The sequence below is a fragment of the Cucumis melo genome, chromosome 7 (genome assembly GCF_025177605.1).
Source record: "Cucumis melo cultivar AY chromosome 7, USDA_Cmelo_AY_1.0, whole genome shotgun sequence".
NCBI lineage: Eukaryota > Viridiplantae > Streptophyta > Magnoliopsida > Cucurbitales > Cucurbitaceae > Cucumis > Cucumis melo.
Window position 1 is genome coordinate 29,391,501 of NC_066863.1, and position 20,166 is coordinate 29,411,666.

Below are 20,166 nucleotides of genomic sequence, written 5' to 3' on the forward strand. Positions count from 1 at the left end.
TGAACTAAAAAGTCAATGAATTACTAATAAAAAAAGATCCAAACAACAAAAAATTATCTCATACATTTTGTTGTATGTCAATTTAACCTAAAATTTTTTTGTGTAGGGGTGTTTTCTTGTTAGAATGAAAAACTAAGAAATTAAAATGTATGCACAAAATAGTCTCAAAGTCCAACAACAAAGACATTTTTATATAACACATGAAAAAATGGCAACTATGGTTGCCTTTGCTCTCTAGCTCTAATATAGTAATGAAAGCATTGAAATTGCCTACACAACAATATTCTAAATTTCAACATATAAGCATATTTCAGTTCTGATAATTCAACTATTGTTGTGTTGCTTTCTAATTCTACTAGAACGTCTCACCGGGGTCACAATCTCTTCGTCACCCTATATAAAAGATGAAAAATAGGAAGAATTAGATAAAAATAAAAAAATAATTGTCTAGGTTGGAAAAACTTAAAAACAACCGAATATCATCTTTAAAACTTTTATTTTTGGCTTAAACTGTTTAGCAAAACTCTTTTGCAAAACAATGATCTTTATAATTGGATTTTATAAAACTGTACTTTGAAATAGTTAGTGCATTTTCTAAAACAAATTTAAACAATTCCCATTTTAGACAAAAATAACACATTACTGAAGAACCCAAATTTGAGATACTCACATGCTTGATTGGGATCTTCTCATAGGTCGTGAAACTCCCATAAGATGGCGAAGCTGAAGTGGACAATGAATATTCATCTAGAGAAGAAGAAGCCATTGATTCTCTTCTTGAATTCTTCTTCATCTTCCTCCTTCCATGGCTATGGCTCTCAACTTCATTCATTTTCTTGTCTTCTTTTGTTTCTCCTTCCCTCATGCTACTGTATTGGAAACTACTGGTTTCAGAAATAGAAAATTCTCCACCCATATCATCTTCTTCATCGTCTTTTTCTTCCACTCGACTCGTGTTCATCAAAGGCTGCTCCTTCTCTTGCTCTTCAGCAATGGATGATGGTGGTGGTGGTTTTGAGCATGATTTTCTTCCATAAATCAGTCCTGCAGTTACAAGAGATAAACCCAGCAGTATAGCAGATATTATAATAGCTTTGGTTTGTGTAAAATCCGGAGAGATTCCGGTTTCTGTTCGGATGACATCGATGGTTCTGCCTCCAATTTCATGTTCAAAGTCAGGTTGACGTTCAGCTGGAGAAGAAACTGGAGGTGATTGGTATTGAAATTCTGTGTTCTTTGCTACCTCTGTTTCCCCTGTTGCTGCTGCTGCTTCTTGTTTAATTTGATCATGAAACTTGAAATCATCTGATGAAGAAAATCTGAAATTATCCTCAGATTTCTCTTGGATGTATTCTTCTTCTTCACATAGTTCATCAGAAGCTGAATTTTTCAAGGCCTCTTCGTTGATTTCTTCTAATGGTTCTTCAAAAACCTCTCCATTCTTCTCTTCTTCATTGGCATTGACTCCACTTCCTTGAAATGATACTTCTCCTAGCTCTTCTTCATTTTGAGATTCTCTTTCAGAATTTTCAATGCCAATTTCTCTCATCTTCATTGCTTCAATCTCTTGCGACAAGTCTACTTGCTGTTCCTGTTCTTGTTCTTCCTTCTCGGATTCTCTTTCAACAGGTTCTTCAAAAATGCCGATTTCTTCTTCTTCTTGTCGCTTTTCTATGTTAATAAGTTCTTCAAAGATGTCAATTTCTCCTTCTTCTTGTCGTTCTTCTATCTCAATAGGCTCTTCAAAAATGTCAGTTTCTCTATCCTTCATGGCTTCCATTACATTCAACGTGTTTTCTTCTCCCCACACAGTTTGATGAGATAATACAAGACACTGCTCATTCATGTTGAAGAACTCGGTCTGGTTTTCATGATGAATCAATGGCAGCCCTCCTCTGAAATTGAAAACCATATCAGAAATAAAAGAGATGGAATTCACATTCCAAACCTCAAGTTTCTGGACGAACACATTGAAATTCGTTTTTGCCAGCTCGTAAATTTCAGATGCATCTTCCATTGTTAATGAGCTTGGCCTCTTGAAGATACTCGGATCATGAACATTCACAACATAAATAGAAAAACAAGCAGTAAACAAAATCAAAAGCAAAGAGCTGATTTTGAATATCCTTGACAAGGACACCTTCCATGACTTTTGAACTTCTGTAGGGCATTGTTCAGAAACATTAATCCCATCCTCCTCCTCCTCCTCCTCCTCTTCCGCTTCTTCTTCTTCCATCTGCGATCCGTTGGAAGAAGCTTCGTCAAGTTCCTTTGATGAATCTTCAGAGTCAGTTTCCTCCACAGATTCAGACTCGGAAACATTGGCAAAGGAAAGGAGCTTTTCCTCAAGTCTGCCATCTGGTTCGTATCGATTGATTCTTCGGTTTGGTCTGTAATGGAGGAACTGAGGCCTTGGAGATAGATAATTAGTTTTTGGGTCATAAGGGGGAAGTGATGGATCAGCATCGAGAGGTGCTATTGTTGGAGAAGAAACTGGACTGATTTTAAAACTTTGATCAAGATTGACACAATCCACTTCTTCAGTTAAATTACTCTTGGCTGGAGGAGAGTCTAAATCGTTGTTCGAGACAGAGATTACCTCAAACTCAGAATTAGATGATTCGGAAGGTGCTACTGCATTGGTGGATTTTGAAACTTGAACATTTTCAGACTTCATACCAGTTTCGACTGCCATTGTTACCACCATCTCCGGGTTCAAATCGTATCTGTAAGTGGATTCCGAATCGTCAAATGAATCAGAAATGACTTCAAAACCACCAAATCTCACTGTCTTTGCTACTTTTGAATTTGAAACAGGAGGAATTTGAGAGTTGCTATCGGATTCAAGTGCCTCCGGTGCCTCCAAACTTCGATTCACCGAGTTGAGTGAAGAGCTCTTCATTCCGGAAAATGAAACAGAGGACCGAGCTGGCTCGTTCCGATCACCCAGAACCTTCTTCCTTGGAGAGACTGCAATCTTGGAGGCAGCGGAAATTGTAGGAGACATAAAATGCTTCGACGATTTTCCGACTATTGGCGAACGAACTCGGACGGGTTTAGGACTCTGATCTTTACCATTTTCTTTCTCCGGGATGTCCCGTGAAGTAAATGAATTTTCTCTGTTCATTGAGTTCCTTCGTGGATAATCTAAAAATTTTATTAAAAAAGAAACAAGTAAAAACACAGATCGCAGATTCAAACGTTGAAGATGGAAGCAATTTAAGAATAAAAAGTAAGGAAGATTTCTTTTTTGAAAGAAGAAAAAACCCTAAACTTTCTCGGAAAACAAACAAAAATGAACCAAGCAAAAATATAAAGGAAGAAACCAAGCAAGGAAATAGCAAACTCATAGCAAGATACCAATGAGCAGATATTCTTTTAGAAACCCAAACAAATTCTTTCATTAACCAAACAGATTTAAACCACTCTAAGATCCCTATGAAAAAAGTAACAATGGAGAAACCGAAACAAACCAGAGGGACTATTCGCCGGAGTGATAGGGTTTAAGCCTCTGGGATTGGCAACTATGGATTGCTTTGAAAACGGGTTACCGGAGAAGCTCCGGCGGATGGGGTTACTGATTTCGGAATTTCTTGAAGTAGGGCTTGTTCTTCCGGATGGTAAGGACGGAGAAGACGACCTGTTGGATGGCAGCGCCATGGAAATGGAATTGAGCGAAGAATTTTCAGATGCAGAGGAAGACAAATTTGAGAGATTCAAATGTGGAACAGAAATGGAAAGTCGGCGAAAATATTTAAGGGGAGAGAGAGAGGGGTTTTGGTGAAGATGATGATTCCTTAGCTTCTCGGTTAGTAACGGCTAGTTTTTTCGGAGTAAATGAAGGGATCTTTTGGGATTTTTTTTTTATAAAAGAAATTTAAAATGGATAGTTTTGGATTTGACCGTTGGAGTTCCGAAGAATAAGTGAGGGTAAGAAAAAGCATGCGAAAGTGAAAAGGGAATTGAAAAATAGCCGTTGGTGACAATAATATTTATTGTAAGAATGAGGTTAAATTCAAACGTAGTAAACTACATATTGCAGCAATAGAATGAAATCAAAGTAAATTACCGTAATGTTATTATTCATCCTTTGCTTTTTTTTTTTTTTTAACGACTCATCAAAGAACAAACTAATGATTAAAATTCTTTAATTTTAGGTATTACATGCCAATTAAAGATTCCAAACAAAGGTTATATCAATTTAATATTATACTCTTACGATGTTATTGATTTACAGTTATTTTAAATTGATTTTGTTTAAAACCCATTTAAATTCACCTTTATAAAGTTATTTTCACTTGACTAAAGTATAACAAAAGTGTTTATGTAACTCTTCCTCAATGATGCAATACTAAATTTATGAAATGAAACGTTCATTAATGTTTTAAATGGATTCATTTATGATGTATGAGTAATAATAGATGCAGTTATAAATTTAAAGTTTTGAGTGATGTAACTCTTAAATTTAGATTATACATTAAGTTTTTCTTTTTTTCAAAAGATGAGAGATTTGAACACTTCAAAGTTCAAATGGATGAATAACTTGACAAAAGAATATATATTTAAAATATCTAAAGTAACTTGAAGCCTAACTAGTTGTGCTTGTCTTCCATAAATGCGTGTTCGGGACATGTTTTACGGTTTTAAATCAAATATGTTATAGTCTCCCACTCTTGCAAAATACTTTTAAACAGTTCTTAACTAAATTTTAAGTTAACAAAATGCTTACCGGATTGTTTATGTATTGAAGTGGTTGTTAATGATATACGAAGACATGTCAATTAGTTAGACATTAACCTCAAACTTAATGAACAAAAAAAAATATTTTTCCCTGTTTTTTTCTTTCAATCTACTTGAGTTGGTTGACCTTCATCTGATGGCCCAACGAACTCCGAGACCCACATTCGAGCATAAACCATTTGAGTTGACCAAGTTGGATTCTCAATGATCGATGAACCGTTCGATCAAATTGCTCATACTAATAATTAAGAGTTTCGATCTATATATTTATCTAATATTTTAATTTATTTAGTTCGTGTTGAGGCTTAAGTCAATCTGAATCAATTATACTCCTAGTAACCATCATTCGGTTGCATGATAAATCAGATAGGTTGGATTGATCGTGGTTTTCAGGTCATCAAATCCTTTTAACACCCGCTCCGACAACAAATCCATCTAACATCAATTGTGCATTACTCACATTGGTTTTACTAATTTCCTTTGAAGCTTCTTCCATATGAATTAAGGATGCTTTTGTTTGCAACACACGTTGAGCTGTTTCATGAGCAAGAGGTGGAAAAATATCCTAGTACTATCGTTTATAAATTAAATGATACTCAAATTGTAATAGTCTATGTGTTTTTGTGTATATTATTGTAGTTGTGTTATACTATTTGCACATGCTATTTTAACGAGGATAGAAAATCACAAGCATTGTTACAAAAAGTGAAAGAGATGACAAGTAGAAAATAGTACACACTATAACAAAGAGAGATTTGAAATAGTAAATTATGCAGTCAATCATAGGTTAAAATATTTGAAAACAACTTATAATTAGAACCCTAAATATTGCGTGGACCGTGAGATATAATAATCAATTCCAGGGGTTCAAACACCCCTCTCCAAAGATGGTTTTAAATCAAGATTAAGAGTTTGGTTTAAATTTTAAAGTATTAATTAAGTTTTAAAATAAGTTACTTTAGAACATTTTGTTGAAGTATTTAGTAACTACTCAAAATAATTTCTGAATCACTTCTAAAATTTATTTAGATCTCTTCTATTTGAACCTTTTTTTATAAATCATGGTGCATTTTAAATATAGAAAAGTAGGCAAAAAAATTTATAAGTCGTAACAAAATTTTCTATATTAATTTCTTACCGACCATGTAGATACCAGTAAAAATCTATCAACATTTACCAACGATAGAAACGGATATAAATCTATCACTAATAGACGCTAATAAAAGTCTATTAATAGTAGAAACTTTAGAAATCTATTATTGATACTAAAAATGATAGAACTTAAATAATTCTATTATTTATATTATTGACGGTAGAAACTAATATAAATTTATTATCAATAAAGGTCAATAGATGTTTAGTGCCTTTTTTATTTTGATATTTTTTGGGCGATAATTTCTCTAAACATGTTTTTCTTTGAAAAAGTGATAATATTCAACAAATTACGATCTAAACTAAAGAAAAAAAAGGAAAAATAAAAATAAAAAAGGAAATAAAATGTGAAGAAAAAGCGCCAAAATTCCATCCTCTAAGTCTAAGCCGTCTTCATCCACACGAAGTGTCTTCTACCCTCCATTTTCAGAATCCTTAAACCCTTCGCCTCCTTCAATCTTCCATTACACCCATCTGAAAATCCTCCGCCATGTCCCGTTCTCTCCTCCGAGCTTTTCCTTTCTCCAATATTCGCCCAAAGCCTCCTCAATTTCTCCCCATCCTCCACCACATTTCCCATCTCCGCCTTCCCCAATCCATTTCCACAACTCAGACATCTGTTTCCTCATTTTCCACTTCCGCCACTCCTCCTCCTTCCTCCGCCACCGAAACCCTTGTCCCCACTTCGAATTCTCACTCCCCTTTTAAAGACTCTCTTCAGTGGATCAATCGTACGGCGCTTTGTGGTGAATTGTCGGTTGATGATGTTGGGAAGCGGGTTCGGCTCTGTGGTTGGGTTGCTCTACATAGGGTTCATGGTGGTTTGACGTTTCTAAATCTTAGAGATCACAGTGGTATTGTTCAGGTGCTTTTTTTTTTTTTTTTTTTTTTTTTTATTATTCTGTTTGAATTTTTGGGATTAGTTTGAAATTGAAGTTGTGCTATAGTTGAGAGTTGGTTTTTACTGTTTGAATTAGGTGACTACGCTCCCCAACGAGTTTCCAGATGCTCATTCGGCTATTAACGATTTGCGGCTTGAGTATGTTGTTGCTGTGGAAGGAACTGTTCGGTCTCGGCCTGGGGATTCGGTTAATGTAAAAATGAAAACTGGTTTTATAGAGGTATGTAAGAATTTCAATTTCGTTTTACTGTTCATCTAGCCCGGCGTTGTGTTGGAAAGGTTTTCAGTTTTCTCGTTCATTGCATTATGCTCAAGCCTTCCCCCTACGATCTACTTGGCCATCTCCCGAGTAAACAACAATTTTAAACAAGATTTTGAAGTTATCAAGTACACAATGTAAGCCTTGAACCTAGTATCTTGGAGGAATTTCCGAACATCTTAAACCTTTAGCCAAATAAATTAATTCATTCTTACTAATCAATATTTGTGGGAGCTCTTGGTCACGGTTATTAAAAGCTTGAGATGGGTTAGTTGCGAGGGAAAGTGTTTAGTTATTTTGGGATTTTTCGGTGTCTCCAAATAGATGCTGCTTCTAGCATGGAACACTTCCTGGCTGTGTGGTGTTTATCTCAACTTGAAAGCACGAATTCCAAGGTTGTAGCAAACAGAGCCACTTGTTTCTGGAGATTTTTTGAAGGAGGGCATAGAGATTGGGTTTGTTGAATTTATTTTTATGGTGCAAAAGCAACACCCGGATCTTCTATGATAAGTCATCTCCTTCTGATAATTTTATGGTAATTTTTTTTGTAATACTGTTTATTCGTGTAAGTACTCCTCTTTAAGGATTAGAGTCTTTTTGTTATATGAACAATATCAAATAAAACCATAAAATTAGTAACCTCACGTACAATAAAAATATGAGCCAACAAATTCAATTTTACCACTGTATTGCCTGAGCTTCAAGAGTAATCGTCTTTCAAGATGGAACAAATTACTTTTCTTCTAGAATCCACACCTTCCTCGTTCACAAAATCCAACAAACTCTACTTTGTGGAGTGAACCAAACTTCAACAAATGTTTAAACGAGAGAAAAATTTTAGAAGAAAAGTGCTCATGAGAAAATGTAAGTCCAATTTGGAGAGTGGGCACACGTAGAGACTAATTCGTGGCCATTTGAACAGTCTTGTCACTTTTTCAAGTCGATTAAAACTTAAAATCTAAAAAGATAACCATTCATGAAAGAATGCAGCTTATGGAATCAAAAAGATGCAACCCTAAAAGAAGAGTCAAATGCCATTTTTTTTCCAGTCTAACACTTTTACTTTATTCACTTGTTAGTTTTGGATATTTTCCTTTGCGATCCGCTTATGGTGGTTGTGAGTCCTTTCATACATTTCGTTCATCAATGAAATGAACATCAGTTTATTCCTAAAAATGTGGGGATTTAATTGACTTTTTGGGCACTTCATGGATTATTCACAATATTTTGTTTTGTATTTATAGTGCTTTCATGATAAATTCCAATTGGAGAGACTTTTTATAAGTTCCCATTGTGCGTTTCTCATAACTTCTCAGTCATGGAATGAAAAGTAACGTCTCTCACAAAATAGACACAGATGGGTTTTAGGCTAGTTGCTGTCTGTTGAAGTATTATAGAGATTGGACCTTTTTCTTCACCATCTTAGTTCTCTTCTTCTAGATCATTCTAAGTTACCAATGAATCAACAATCACCTTACAGTTGTACTTATTCAGTTATTGTTATGGGGTTAATTTCATGATACATTCAAGGTTGCTGCGGAGCATGTTCAAATATTAAATTCTGTTGGATCAAAGTTACCCTTTTTAGTTACAACGGCTGATGATGCAAAGGATTCTGCTAAAGAGGAAATTCGTTTGAGGTGATTATTTGATATATTATCACTTCAGGCCTAGGCCCAGATCCATATCTATTTTATTTGTCTAATATTTATTTATATCTAATTAAACCAAATAGTTATAGTCTTATATTGTGAGCTCATATTTTATGTGGCAATGAGATAAAATGTCTATTTTTCATCATCATTTTTTCTTTGGGGGTGTGATGCAGGACATCTCGTCTTTCTTAAATATTCTTTGGTTTCTTGGTTTAAGTTCTTGTTTAAACCGGGCTATCTTTTAAAGCCTTTTCCTAGGGATTGCTTTATTTTATAACCCCAGTCCCTTAGTTTTTAGTTTTTACAGCCTAGTTAACCGTGGTTGTTTATTTCGGTTAAGTCCTGTACTACTTTAGTTGGTTCCTGGTCTTTCCTGGTTTTTTTATATAATTTTTCGAAACAAGACTATTCATTGATATAATGATAGAGTTGAAGTAGATGAGAGGAACCAAAATAAAAACTACAAACTTGCCAGTATAAGGCCAGAACCAAATATATAAACAAACAAACCTTACACGCCTCTACTCTTGAGAAATTATTTGATGAGACTAATATAATGTGTTTGACAGTTTTACTATAATGTGGTTGACAATTTTTACCTTGAATATATGAGAGAGAAATCTTTAAATACCCATGGACTAGAGATGATCACATATTTTTATTTTTTTTCTTAACAAATGCAACACTATGTTTTATATTAAAATGAGTTGAGTATTTATAGGTACCGGTACCTTGATCTACGAAGGAAGCAAATGAATTTTAACATAATGCTTCGTCATAAAGTAGTGAAGCTCATTCGAAGATATTTAGAGGATGTACATGGTTTTGTGGAGGTACTCCCTGTTTATAACTTTTAACTGACTGTTTGCCTTTCTTGAAGTTTACTTGAATTATTCTCTGCATCAGAACTTCACATTATGCTCTTTGTATGGTCAGAAATTGATTTTATTTTTCCATCTATTATTCAATTCTGAACTTTTGATGGTTATAAGGTAGATTGAGACGCCAATACTTTCTAGATCTACTCCGGAAGGCGCTCGAGATTATCTGGTGCCGTCTAGAGTTCAGGTAGTCTACATAGACTCAACCTCTTATTTATTCTGGTTTCTTTCAAGGCAGGTTGTTTTGGTCACTAGTAGTTTCCAATCTAAAAACTTCAAATAATTTTCTTGAGAAATCTGAATGTAACGTATTTTCAGTTTCTATTTCTACCTGTTTTCTTTTTTGCCTTTTTATTTCTGCAGTTGCCTAGTTGGTATACCTTGTCAATTAAGATTCACATTTAAGTGCTAAGTATCTTATAGATCATAATTGTCAACCAAGGCGTTAAGATGGTGCAGTTGGATGCATTTTTGGGTGGTGTGGGGTTGTTGTTTGTGAAATAGGACACAGAATTGTAATACGTGGCCTCTTCATTTGATTGCCTGTGTTTCTGAGGTGGTGACGTTTTCGTGCATCAATTGTCTTTTCCTCAACCAAAAAAAGAAAAAAAAGAACATAATTGTTGTTTTCCAACAAAGAATATAACTTAATTGGGTTCTTCTGCAGTAACATAATTGTTCTTTTCTACAAAACATGAAGTACACAAGATATCTATGTGTGTTTACATTACTTTGTTATATGGATTGCCTTTTTCCATGGCTTGCAGGTCTGATTCAATTTACATGTATATTTTGAAGCCAGGAACATTTTTTGCTTTGCCTCAAAGTCCACAGCTGTTTAAGCAAATGTTGATGGTGTCTGGTTTTGATAAATATTATCAAATAGCAAGGTACTGACAATTATACCATCAAGCATCATTTCCATCATGTTTATCTCCTTGGCCAAGAGATTTGCATCTGATACACTCAAATTTCGTGCATCTGTGTGTAAATTCATTTTTTGTTTATTTATTCTCTTCTCTCCAAAAGGAAGATGTATATAGAGAGTTTGCAAGTGGATATAATGACAAGTAGTTTTTTTTGTTGTCATGAAAACAAGGAGCTAAGTTCAATTTATTTCTATTTAGTTGTGAGAATCAGACATCATATTTATCACTTTCTTTGTAGGTGTTTCCGAGATGAAGACCTAAGAGCTGACAGACAGCCTGAGTTTACGCAACTTGATATGGAATTATCATTTACAACTTTGGAAGACATGCTGAGACTCAATGAAGATTTGATTAGAAAGGTACATTCTGATTATTAGAATTAACTTGATCATTGAATGTCACAATGCATATACCTATGTATCCATTAGTATAGGTTGCACTGTAAAACTATTTGAAAAGAAGCAAGGGTAATTGCCACAAACTTTTGCTCTCACGACCAATTTTTTGACGCATTAATTTTGTTGGCACCCATTTTATGCTTATGTGGGTTGCTGCCTGGTTTTGTGATTTTTTGTTGGAGGGATCCAATTTTTCACAAACTATTCACTTTTTGCTGTATTCATCCTTTGCCCTCCAATTTTTTGACAACTGATGGTAAAGAAAAATTATATTATTGTAGGTTTTCTGGGAAGTGAAAGGTGTTCAACTGCCAAATCCTTTCCCGAGGCTTACCTATGCTGAAGCAATGAGTCGATATGGATCAGATAGGCCAGATACAAGATTTGATCTTCAATTGAATGATGTAAACTTCTCTCCTTTCTACATTTGGATCTAACTCTTTCTGGATTAAATTTCCAAATAAACTTAATTTTATTTTATTTTATTTTTAAATGTAATCATTGTCTTGAACCAATGAGTGTGCATTGGAATAAGGAACCTTCTGGCTTTTACTGTGCCTTTAAAGCAGTTTCCTATTGAATCTCGTCTTCTTTGGTGTTTTTCTACTGTTTCATGTTTATATAGTCTGGATGACTTTAGGCTTTAGGTTACTGGCAGTACCCTACTTTATAACAAAGATATTTTTATAGCTTTCAACACTCCTACTGAAGTGTTTGTTCATCACGTCTAGTATATATGGTTGGATGATAAAGAAGGCGTTTTGAAATATGATCAACTAACTCACATGTTCACAGATTTTGAAAACTGTTGGACTTATTACACCATGTTTATAATCAACTGTTTTCAGTTTATAGAAGCCCAGTTCCCAATTCTAAATTCGGTGATGATATTGTTCACGGGAGTTAAGTAATTTTTGTATGAATTAAAGATTCCCTCTGAATTAGCTATTGATAGATTTTCTCTTTGGAGCTGCAGGTATCTGATATTTTTGCAGATTCTCCATTTAAGGTTTTTGCAGACGCCTTGTCAAGCGGCGGAATCATCAAAGTACTGTGTGTGCCCTCTGGTGCTAAAAGGTATTCAAATACAGCTCTTAAAAAGGGTGACATTTATACAGAGGCGATGAAATCTGGTGCAAAAGGATTACCTTTTCTGAAAGTTACAGACGATGGTACTATTCCTTCTCTCCTCAAGATTTCCAATATGCTTAAAATGTCGATTGTTGAGATGGTGTCTGGGATGTTCTTTGGGGATATCTTTCAGGTGGCATTGAAGGGATTCCTGCCCTAGTATCATGTTTGGATCCTACAGTTAGAGAGAAATTTCTAAATAGATGTTCTGCCGGACCTGGTGATCTAGTCTTGTTTGCCGTGGGCCATCGAGTATCAGTTAATAAAACGCTAGATAGGCTTAGACTATATGTAGCTAATGAGCTGGGTTTAGTCGACCATGTAAGTTTATGTTTTCTATATTTTGATAGTTCTATGCTAAATGTTCATTTTCGTTCTCACTCATGTTATCGTTTTCTGTCTATTTAGTCTAGGCATTCAATTTTGTGGGTGACCGATTTTCCAATGTTTGAATGGAATGATCTAGAGCAACGACTCGAGGTTTGACTTGTATATTTATAATGTCTCTTGTGTAGCCTCTTATTTTGCACCCTAGTCTGCACTTCTGGCTAAAACGTAGTTTGTTTTATTCTTTGGCTTTTAATTGTTTATATATGCAATTATGTTTTGCAGGCTTTGCACCACCCTTTCACAGCTCCAAACCCTGAAGACGTTGGTGATCTGCCCTCTGCTCGTGCTTTAGCTTATGACATGGTTTACAATGGAGTAGAGGTAGTTACTATTGCTCAGCATTTTTTTTGAACTCATAATAATAAAAAAAGAGAAATCATATTTCCTTTGGGATGGAAAAAACACATAGTATGACTAAGAAAAAAAAAAAAACTAACTATTCAAAAAGAACTTAAATTCTTGAGAATAAGGTTGAAATACTTTGTGTCGCAAAGTTGGAAGAGCTGCTACTATTTGTCTATACTACAGCTTACTCTACACTTTGAGTTAAGTGCTCTCTTCTTGAGTTAAAATTGTCTACACTACGTTTGTTGCTGTAGATTGGTGGAGGCAGTTTGAGAATTCATAAACGTGAAGTTCAAGAAAAGGTTTTGGAGATTGTGGGAATCTCTCTTGAACAGGTAAAAGATAAAAGGGTTGCATGATTCTCTATAATATACTTGTGAGTTAATTGAATGCACACACAAGAAACGGGATCAATCTTTAGGATCAACCTAATAGGCTCTTTTTGGTTCTCAGTCTAACTGAACCGACCACATTCTGTTCGTTTGGTGGCTTGATTATGTTACAACAAAATTGATATAATTATTAATGTTAATTTTAAATATATGAATTTATACAATTTGGTTTGGTCCCTCCTCAATCTGGTTTACCCCCATTAATCTATGAGGCTGAATCGAAGGTTCAGCTGGTCCAGCCAAGATATTATCTCCTACAATCAACTTGGTTTCTTCGTAATTTCTAATTTCGATGTGAAATGAAAATCTATGCAATTTTCCAGCAACGTGATTTGGATCTTTTTTTTTTTTGCCGACAATATGAATTTTGTTCTTTTCTGGCTTGGCAGGCAGAAGCGAAGTTTGGTTATTTATTGGAGGCACTAGACATGGGTGCCCCGCCTCATGGTATGGATCATTAAAGCTCTCTTCCAGTTTCTAAACTTAAAAGCCACCCTTGTTGTTTGTACGATTTAACTAATATCCTATCACTGTTCCTATCAACTATCAAATGCCTCATGTAGGTAGGGAAAATGCATTTTCATCACGTAAGCATTAATAATAAATTGAAAATCTTAATAATTTAACCTATGTATGCTAACGTAGCCTTTTAAAAGTGATTTAATAGTAGTTCGCCTATTTTCTTACTGAATCTGGTTGACTTTTCTGTATAGTTCTTTGAGGGGAGACTTGAAAACTTTCTTAGATTTTTTGGTCTTTGCACCCGATCTGACATGTGGAAGAATGGCGTGAGGAAGAACTTTCTATTCAAGTGATTATAGGGAACTTCTATTTTCCACCTTTGCAGTAGTTTTCAATATTATTCAATCTCTAGGATTGGAAAATCAGCCGGCGGTGGCCTTTGGGTGTAAGGCTTGAAACGATCATCCTATCTTTGAAGACCCCATGTAGAAAATTTAATAATCTTAATTGTTTGTCTCCCGAAGACGGTTTCGGGTGAAGTTTCCTAAAAAATTAGCGGGTCATGAGTATAACTGAGGTGGGTCCTCGGAAACTCCAACCATCATAGGTTGGTCTAGTGGTAAAAAAGGAAACAATCTCAATAACTAAGAGGTGATGGTTCAATCCATGGTAACCAACCTACTTAGGAATCAAAAAAAAAAAAAGAAAAAAAACGAATGCGAGGGTAACTGTGGCCTGTGGGTGTGGACTGACTAAATAGATGGATGATGTATGTGTTACCGGCAATGATTGGAGATTGAAATACCAACTTTTGGAATTGTCATTGATGCCTTTATCTACTAAAATAGTTTGAGATCGACTTATATTTCATATACGTGACTCAACAATTATTATTATTATTATTATTATTATTATTATTATTATTATTATTATTATTATGATTATTATTATTATTATTGTTATTATTATTTGTTTTTACTTTTCTTTTCTGTTTGTGTAGGGGGCATTGCTTATGGAGTGGATAGATTGGTCATGTTATTAGCAGATGCAAATTCCATTAGGGATGTCATAGCTTTCCCTAAGACAACAACAGCACAATGTGCCCTCACAAGAGCTCCTTCAGAAGTGGATCCCCAACAACTCAAGGATTTATCATATCAGACCCAATAAAAATTTCATTCAAATACTCCTTCAGTTTCGTCCAGACTCTACTTTTAATTTTATATTCACCTCCTCACTCGAGCAGCAGTTTTTCGGCTCGAGAAAAATGGGCAATGGCCTCATTGCATATTCCAAATCCTTGTTAGGATGCAAGAGATGGACAATAAACAAAAAAGAAAAAAAAAAAACAAAGAACTTTATAATTTAACAAAATTTATCAAATTCTCTGGTTTCAACATCAAACAGAGATCAGATTTTGGAAAGATATTGTTTTGTGAGTTTGACCAAATTTTTAGGCAAGGCTGGTGATGGATGTGTTGCAGTTTGATGTCATGTAGAGAAGAGGTGAAAGTGTGTGTAATACAATTACATACATACATAGTGTGGACAGAGTGTTTTGTTAATTTGGTTTGGACATTTCTGGTGTTTATGAATTTGGTGGAGACAGAGTATTATCAGTTGTCAAACATTCAAACGTAGAATCATGTGGCCAATTAGATATGGGTATCCATATTGCTTGGATTCTGTTACTATAAAGCTGTAGACAATAAAGATTATTTAAGGAAATAATAGTAAGAATTTTGTTCTGTTACTCTTACAAGTTTCATTGTTCACTTCTCTAAAAATTATTTTCAAAAAACTGTTTCTGTTTTTAGAATCAGAATAAATGATTCAAAAAGAAAATTAGTATGAAATTTTGGATAAATCAAGCCTAATTTCGAAAATAGAAAATTAATTACAAAATTGTTTTCTAACGAAGTCTAAATATTTATTTTCGGATAATATTGTTTTTTTTAAGCTTTTGTTTTATGTTCGTGGAGTTGACTTGTCTCATTATGACTAACTTATATGACAACTCATGTAACCTAACAATATTTAAGTTTCAAATATTAAACTCGTAAAATATTAAACTATTGAATTCAAACTATGCATCTAAGTCTTTTATCAGACTTGAAATCTTTATAGACCACATGGTAATAGGACTTTTATTACATTTTAACTGTTCTAAATCGCTCATTTTATTTTCAATAATTTTTAAATTAAAGTTATTTTTTTTATTGCAAATTAGGAGTAGAAATATTTGAACTACAAATGTTTTAGTGCACCAATACTAGTAGAACTAAACTTTTATGACTTTAAATTAAAGTTGTTGAGTGATACGTGAATTATATAATGCTATAAATGGGGAATCGGATAAAAATAATCAAAAGAGTGTATGTGTGGTGATATCTTTCCCATTTGTTCAAACTAGTTTGAGACTAAAATTGTCAAATTATCTAATTTTAAGATGAAATTAAAATTCTGATAGTATAGAGTAATCAAATTGATATTTTCCCTACAAATAATCTTTAATTAATTAATTATAAAAGATTTTCCTTTCTCCAATGAGTATAATGAACCAATTTTTGTTTGAAAAGTAAATATATACTTCATAACAAAATTAGGAGTTATATCGTGTAAAAGTCAAACAGATTAATAATGTAAAAATGTTTAGATAATTGTTGGCATATTTATATTGTTATTTCGGTTTTTTTTTTTTCTCTTTTTCATGCATTGAAGAAAACAAGATTTCCTAACTCTCAAATCTCAATACTTAATCCTTTGTAACTTATAACTTCCTAATCTTAATCCTTATTAGTAACTTCTAATTACATAATTAATTATCAAAGGGAATATACTATTTTTTTTAATTTCTTTTCTTTCTTTCCCAAATCTTAACCAAAATATAACCTATGAAATATCAAACTTTTTTAATGTCATATATATATATATATATATAAATCATTAACCATGTTGATCAAATTCATAAATAAAATTTCACGACTCGTAAACAATACTAATACAAATCGGTATTCGCTATTGAATGCCAACTTTTAATTTTATGTCTAATTAATTTTTTCACATATTCAAAATTTAGGTCCTGTCTTATAAGTTTATATGTATGTATGTATATATGTGTATATATATATATGTATGTATATATATATATATGTATGTATATATATATATATATATATATATATATATATATATTTAATTCTATTATCCACTATTCATTAATGAATTAAGAAATTATAAAATTATGTCAAATTTTGAAAGGAAAAAAACGATTTTCAAAATATGAGTTTTTATAATTTGACTAAGAGATTTAACTTCCTTCAAAAAAATGTGAGAAGGATTGTATGAAATCAGAGGAAAACATATATCTGATAAAAAAACTAAAGACAAAAATCGTTACAAGACGAATCTTAATAATTAACTAAAATATTAGATATAAAATTGAATTTAATTTTATGCCTAATAAAATTGAATTTAAATTGGTATGGTTCATGAATTTTAAAAAACATTGAATATATAAGTCAAGAACTAATTTGACCGAGAATTAAAAGTTCACACACTTATTTGATTCGATAATTGAAAGTTTTAAGATGAGGTTTAATTCAATCAAATAGACGCAAAATAATAGAAAAAAGAAATCATCAATTATATGTATGTGGAAGAAAAGTTTTATTTATAATTTTCTATTATTTGTCAGGAATTTGTATACACACAATTGTGTATGAACAACATTAAATTGGAAGTATTTATTTTTTCTTTTTTGTTTTTGTTTTTAAGAAAAAAAAGTTATAAAAAAGCATTAGTTGTCATTTATAAGAAGTAAATGGAGATCATGTATGATATCCCAAAACTAGCATTTTATTAACTCCAATTCAATTTGTCAAAACTCTTTGACAACCAAATCATTTATTTTTTACAACACACCACCAACCCATAATTCATCTCTCTCTCTCTCTCTATATATATATATCTATATATACTCACAACATGAACACTCAATTCTTCTAATCTTCAAATCTTTCTTTTACATTTCTCACCATTTTAATTTGAATTTTCCTTCCAAATTATATATCCATCATGAGGAAGAGCAGAGGTAGGCAAAAGGTGGAGATGGTGAAGATGCCAAATGAAAGCAACCTTCAGGTCACCTTCTCCAAGCGTCGCTCCGGCCTCTTCAAGAAAGCTAGCGAGCTCTGCACCCTCTGTGGTGCCGAGATTGCCATCATTGTCTTCTCCCCTGGGAAGAAGGTCTTTTCCTTTGGCCACCCTTGCGTCGAGGCTCTCATCGAGCGCTTTGTCACACGAAATCCTCCACCCAGTTCTGGTACGCTGCAGCTTATCGAAGCTCACCGGAATGCTAATGTTCGAGAACTTAATGCACAACTTACTCAAGTCCTGAACCAACTAGAAATGGAGCGGAAGCGCGGCGAAGAGTTGAACAAACTACGCAAGGCAAGCCAGGTATATTATATTATTATATTATCATATCATCACTGAAACTGAGATGATCTCTTGTCTCTTAAAGTTGTTTTCGTTTTCTCCCAATTTATTTCTTATCAAACGTGTGGGGTCTCAAACAAAGTTGTTCTTCTATTAAGGCACAATGTTGGTGGGAGCTTCCCATAGAAGAAATGGAAATGCATCAACTAGAACAACTTAAAGCTTCGTTGGATGAGCTAAAGAAGAATGTGACTCAACAAGCTGATCGGATTTTGATTCAGACTTCTTCTAATGCCAATCCCCCCACGCAGTTGATCTTCCCGACTCAGATTCCGACTCCAACAACAACAAATGGCCCTAACCAGCAACCCGGCCTTTTCGTCGTGGATCCTAAGAACATCATCTCCCATCTTCCCTTCAACTATGGTTCCTATGGATCAAGAGGTTTCTTTTGAACAGTGATCGATTGAAGAACAAATTCAATTTGATTAAAACAAAATCTACGTGTGTTCCAATTTCCACATTGTTCAATTAAAATTTTTTCACACAGTGTGTGATGATATTATATATAAAATATATATATATATATATCTATCTATATGATCCATCATATCATATTAATTATATTCTCAACTTCTTCTCCTTATAAATATAACTTTGTGTTTGTGTAATTAATTATTTTGCTTATTGTTTGTTTAATTCAAATCTTAATTATTAGTATTATCTATTATTATATCTATCTTATAGAGACATTTTTTTTTATCTATTTATTTTGCAGATTTAACTTAGATTATATATACCACTACGTCAATTAAACTATGTTTTAATTTTATTAGGGTTTCAAACGTTTAACATGTACACACAGCCTATAAAATTAATCTTATTATACAATTATTACCTTTTTTTTTAGGAGACAAATTTTATATTAAGAGAAAATTAGACCCCACAAACTAATAAGAAAAAGAAATTAAGATTCTATCGGTATATTATGATGATAACAAGAAAGTAATTAACCATCTAGGAAAATCAACAAAACCAAACAAAAGACCCAACTTCTGAGATAAATCAAGAGCAACATTTTTTCAATTTCTATGCACAGAGTAATAATCTCTACCGATTATAGAAAAGATCTCAAAAAAGAGATTAAACATATATAAACCAAAATCTCACCATTTGTGACATAATTATTCACATCAAGCCAATATATAACATAGAATATGAGGATTCACAGTTTATATATTAATTCACTTTTGTCTGTGAGTTTAATATAGAAGGATGATAATTTTTACACTTTTTTTTTATTTGCATAGTGTCTAATTAGTACTATGTAATTAATTATATTAGGCAGAGTGTTGGATATGATCTCATCCATTTTATTTTTTATTTTTTGGAAAAAAAGATAACCCATCCATTTGAGGAAATTGATACATGTATCTCACAATTTAAGAAATGTATTAATTCTCAATTTTTTAAATAAATCTTATTCTATAATGTCTCCACACACACACACATATTATTGTTGGTATCAACATAAATACACACTAAATATCTCTTGTTTCAAAAGGTAAAACAATTATATACTTGTATTCAAACGACAATTTAGAAAGTCCATTGAATAATAACTTTATTTAACATTGTAGTGACAATATTATATAAAGATACGATATTTCTCAACCATCCAATTTAAAACTAATAACAGATGTATATGAAGTTATTTGAGATGTGAAAACCTGGATTAATTTGAAATAAAATTTTATTTTTTCGATATGGGGTTAAAGAAAATACAAGATATATATTATGGAAAATTCATTAATTAACTTATATACCTATACATATATAGTGCTAACGAGTAATGAGTCACTATTTTGTTTTGTGAAGTTATGATTGGATTTTAGTAACTCATTTTGGATTAAGATGAGTTTTGAATATAATGAATGAAAGAAAATTAGGAAGTAAACATAATAATAATAATGCCAGCAAATGAATGGGTTATAGCTTTGGTAACTCTAATTATTTGCTCATTTATTTTCCCAAAACTGTTCATTTCTCCACTAATGAATATTAATGATGCTCCCCATTATCAAATTTTTG

The 20,166-nt window shown here is 32.9% G+C and overlaps 3 protein-coding genes across 3 annotated transcripts; 2 read left to right on the plus strand and 1 right to left on the minus strand.

Moving 5' to 3' along the window:
- Positions 1-63: 63 nt before the first annotated feature.
- On the minus strand, positions 64-3,809 carry LOC103494834 (uncharacterized). The gene is made up of 3 exons (XM_008456203.3): positions 3,474-3,809; positions 671-3,147; positions 64-393 (listed from the first exon to the last, which is right to left on the minus strand). The coding sequence occupies exons 1-3, from the start codon at positions 3,658-3,660 to the stop codon at positions 325-327; spliced, it is 2,733 nt and encodes a 910-aa protein (XP_008454425.2). The 5' UTR covers positions 3,661-3,809; the 3' UTR covers positions 64-324.
- Positions 3,810-6,256: 2,447 nt separating this feature from the next.
- LOC103494835 (aspartate--tRNA ligase, chloroplastic/mitochondrial) lies at positions 6,257-15,388 on the plus strand. Its single transcript, XM_008456204.2, has 15 exons — positions 6,257-6,757; positions 6,870-7,013; positions 8,583-8,692; positions 9,429-9,540; positions 9,704-9,775; positions 10,387-10,478; positions 10,756-10,876; positions 11,197-11,319; positions 11,892-12,087; positions 12,180-12,367; positions 12,455-12,526; positions 12,659-12,757; positions 13,036-13,116; positions 13,563-13,620; positions 14,636-15,388. Exons 1-15 carry the CDS (start codon positions 6,383-6,385, stop codon positions 14,803-14,805), a joined length of 2,013 nt encoding a protein of 670 aa, XP_008454426.2. The 5' UTR covers positions 6,257-6,382; the 3' UTR covers positions 14,806-15,388.
- A 2,234-nt stretch (positions 15,389-17,622) lies between these two features.
- LOC103494837 (agamous-like MADS-box protein AGL62) lies at positions 17,623-18,805 on the plus strand. The gene is made up of 2 exons (XM_008456206.3): positions 17,623-18,096; positions 18,234-18,805. The coding sequence occupies exons 1-2, from the start codon at positions 17,713-17,715 to the stop codon at positions 18,528-18,530; spliced, it is 681 nt and encodes a 226-aa protein (XP_008454428.1). The 5' UTR covers positions 17,623-17,712; the 3' UTR covers positions 18,531-18,805.
- The last annotated feature ends 1,361 nt before the right edge of the window (positions 18,806-20,166 follow it).

Coding starts and splice junctions, on each gene's coding strand:
- LOC103494837 (XM_008456206.3), top strand. CDS start 17,713: ATGAGGAAGAGCAGAGGTAGGCAAAAGGTGGAGATGGTGAAGATGCCA. Junction 18,097..18,233: donor AACTACGCAAGGCAAGCCAG/GTATATTATATT, acceptor TCTTCTATTAAG/GCACAATGTTGGTGGGAGCT.
- LOC103494835 (XM_008456204.2), top strand. CDS start 6,383: ATGTCCCGTTCTCTCCTCCGAGCTTTTCCTTTCTCCAATATTCGCCCA. Junction 9,541..9,703: donor ATGTACATGGTTTTGTGGAG/GTACTCCCTGTT, acceptor GTTATAAGGTAG/ATTGAGACGCCAATACTTTC. Junction 9,776..10,386: donor TGGTGCCGTCTAGAGTTCAG/GTAGTCTACATA, acceptor TATATTTTGAAG/CCAGGAACATTTTTTGCTTT.
- LOC103494834 (XM_008456203.3), bottom strand. CDS start 3,660: ATGGCGCTGCCATCCAACAGGTCGTCTTCTCCGTCCTTACCATCCGGA. Junction 3,148..3,473: donor TCCGGCGAATAGTCCCTCTG/GTTTGTTTCGGT, acceptor TAAAATTTTTAG/ATTATCCACGAAGGAACTCA. Junction 394..670: donor AGAAGATCCCAATCAAGCAT/GTGAGTATCTCA, acceptor TCTTTTATATAG/GGTGACGAAGAGATTGTGAC.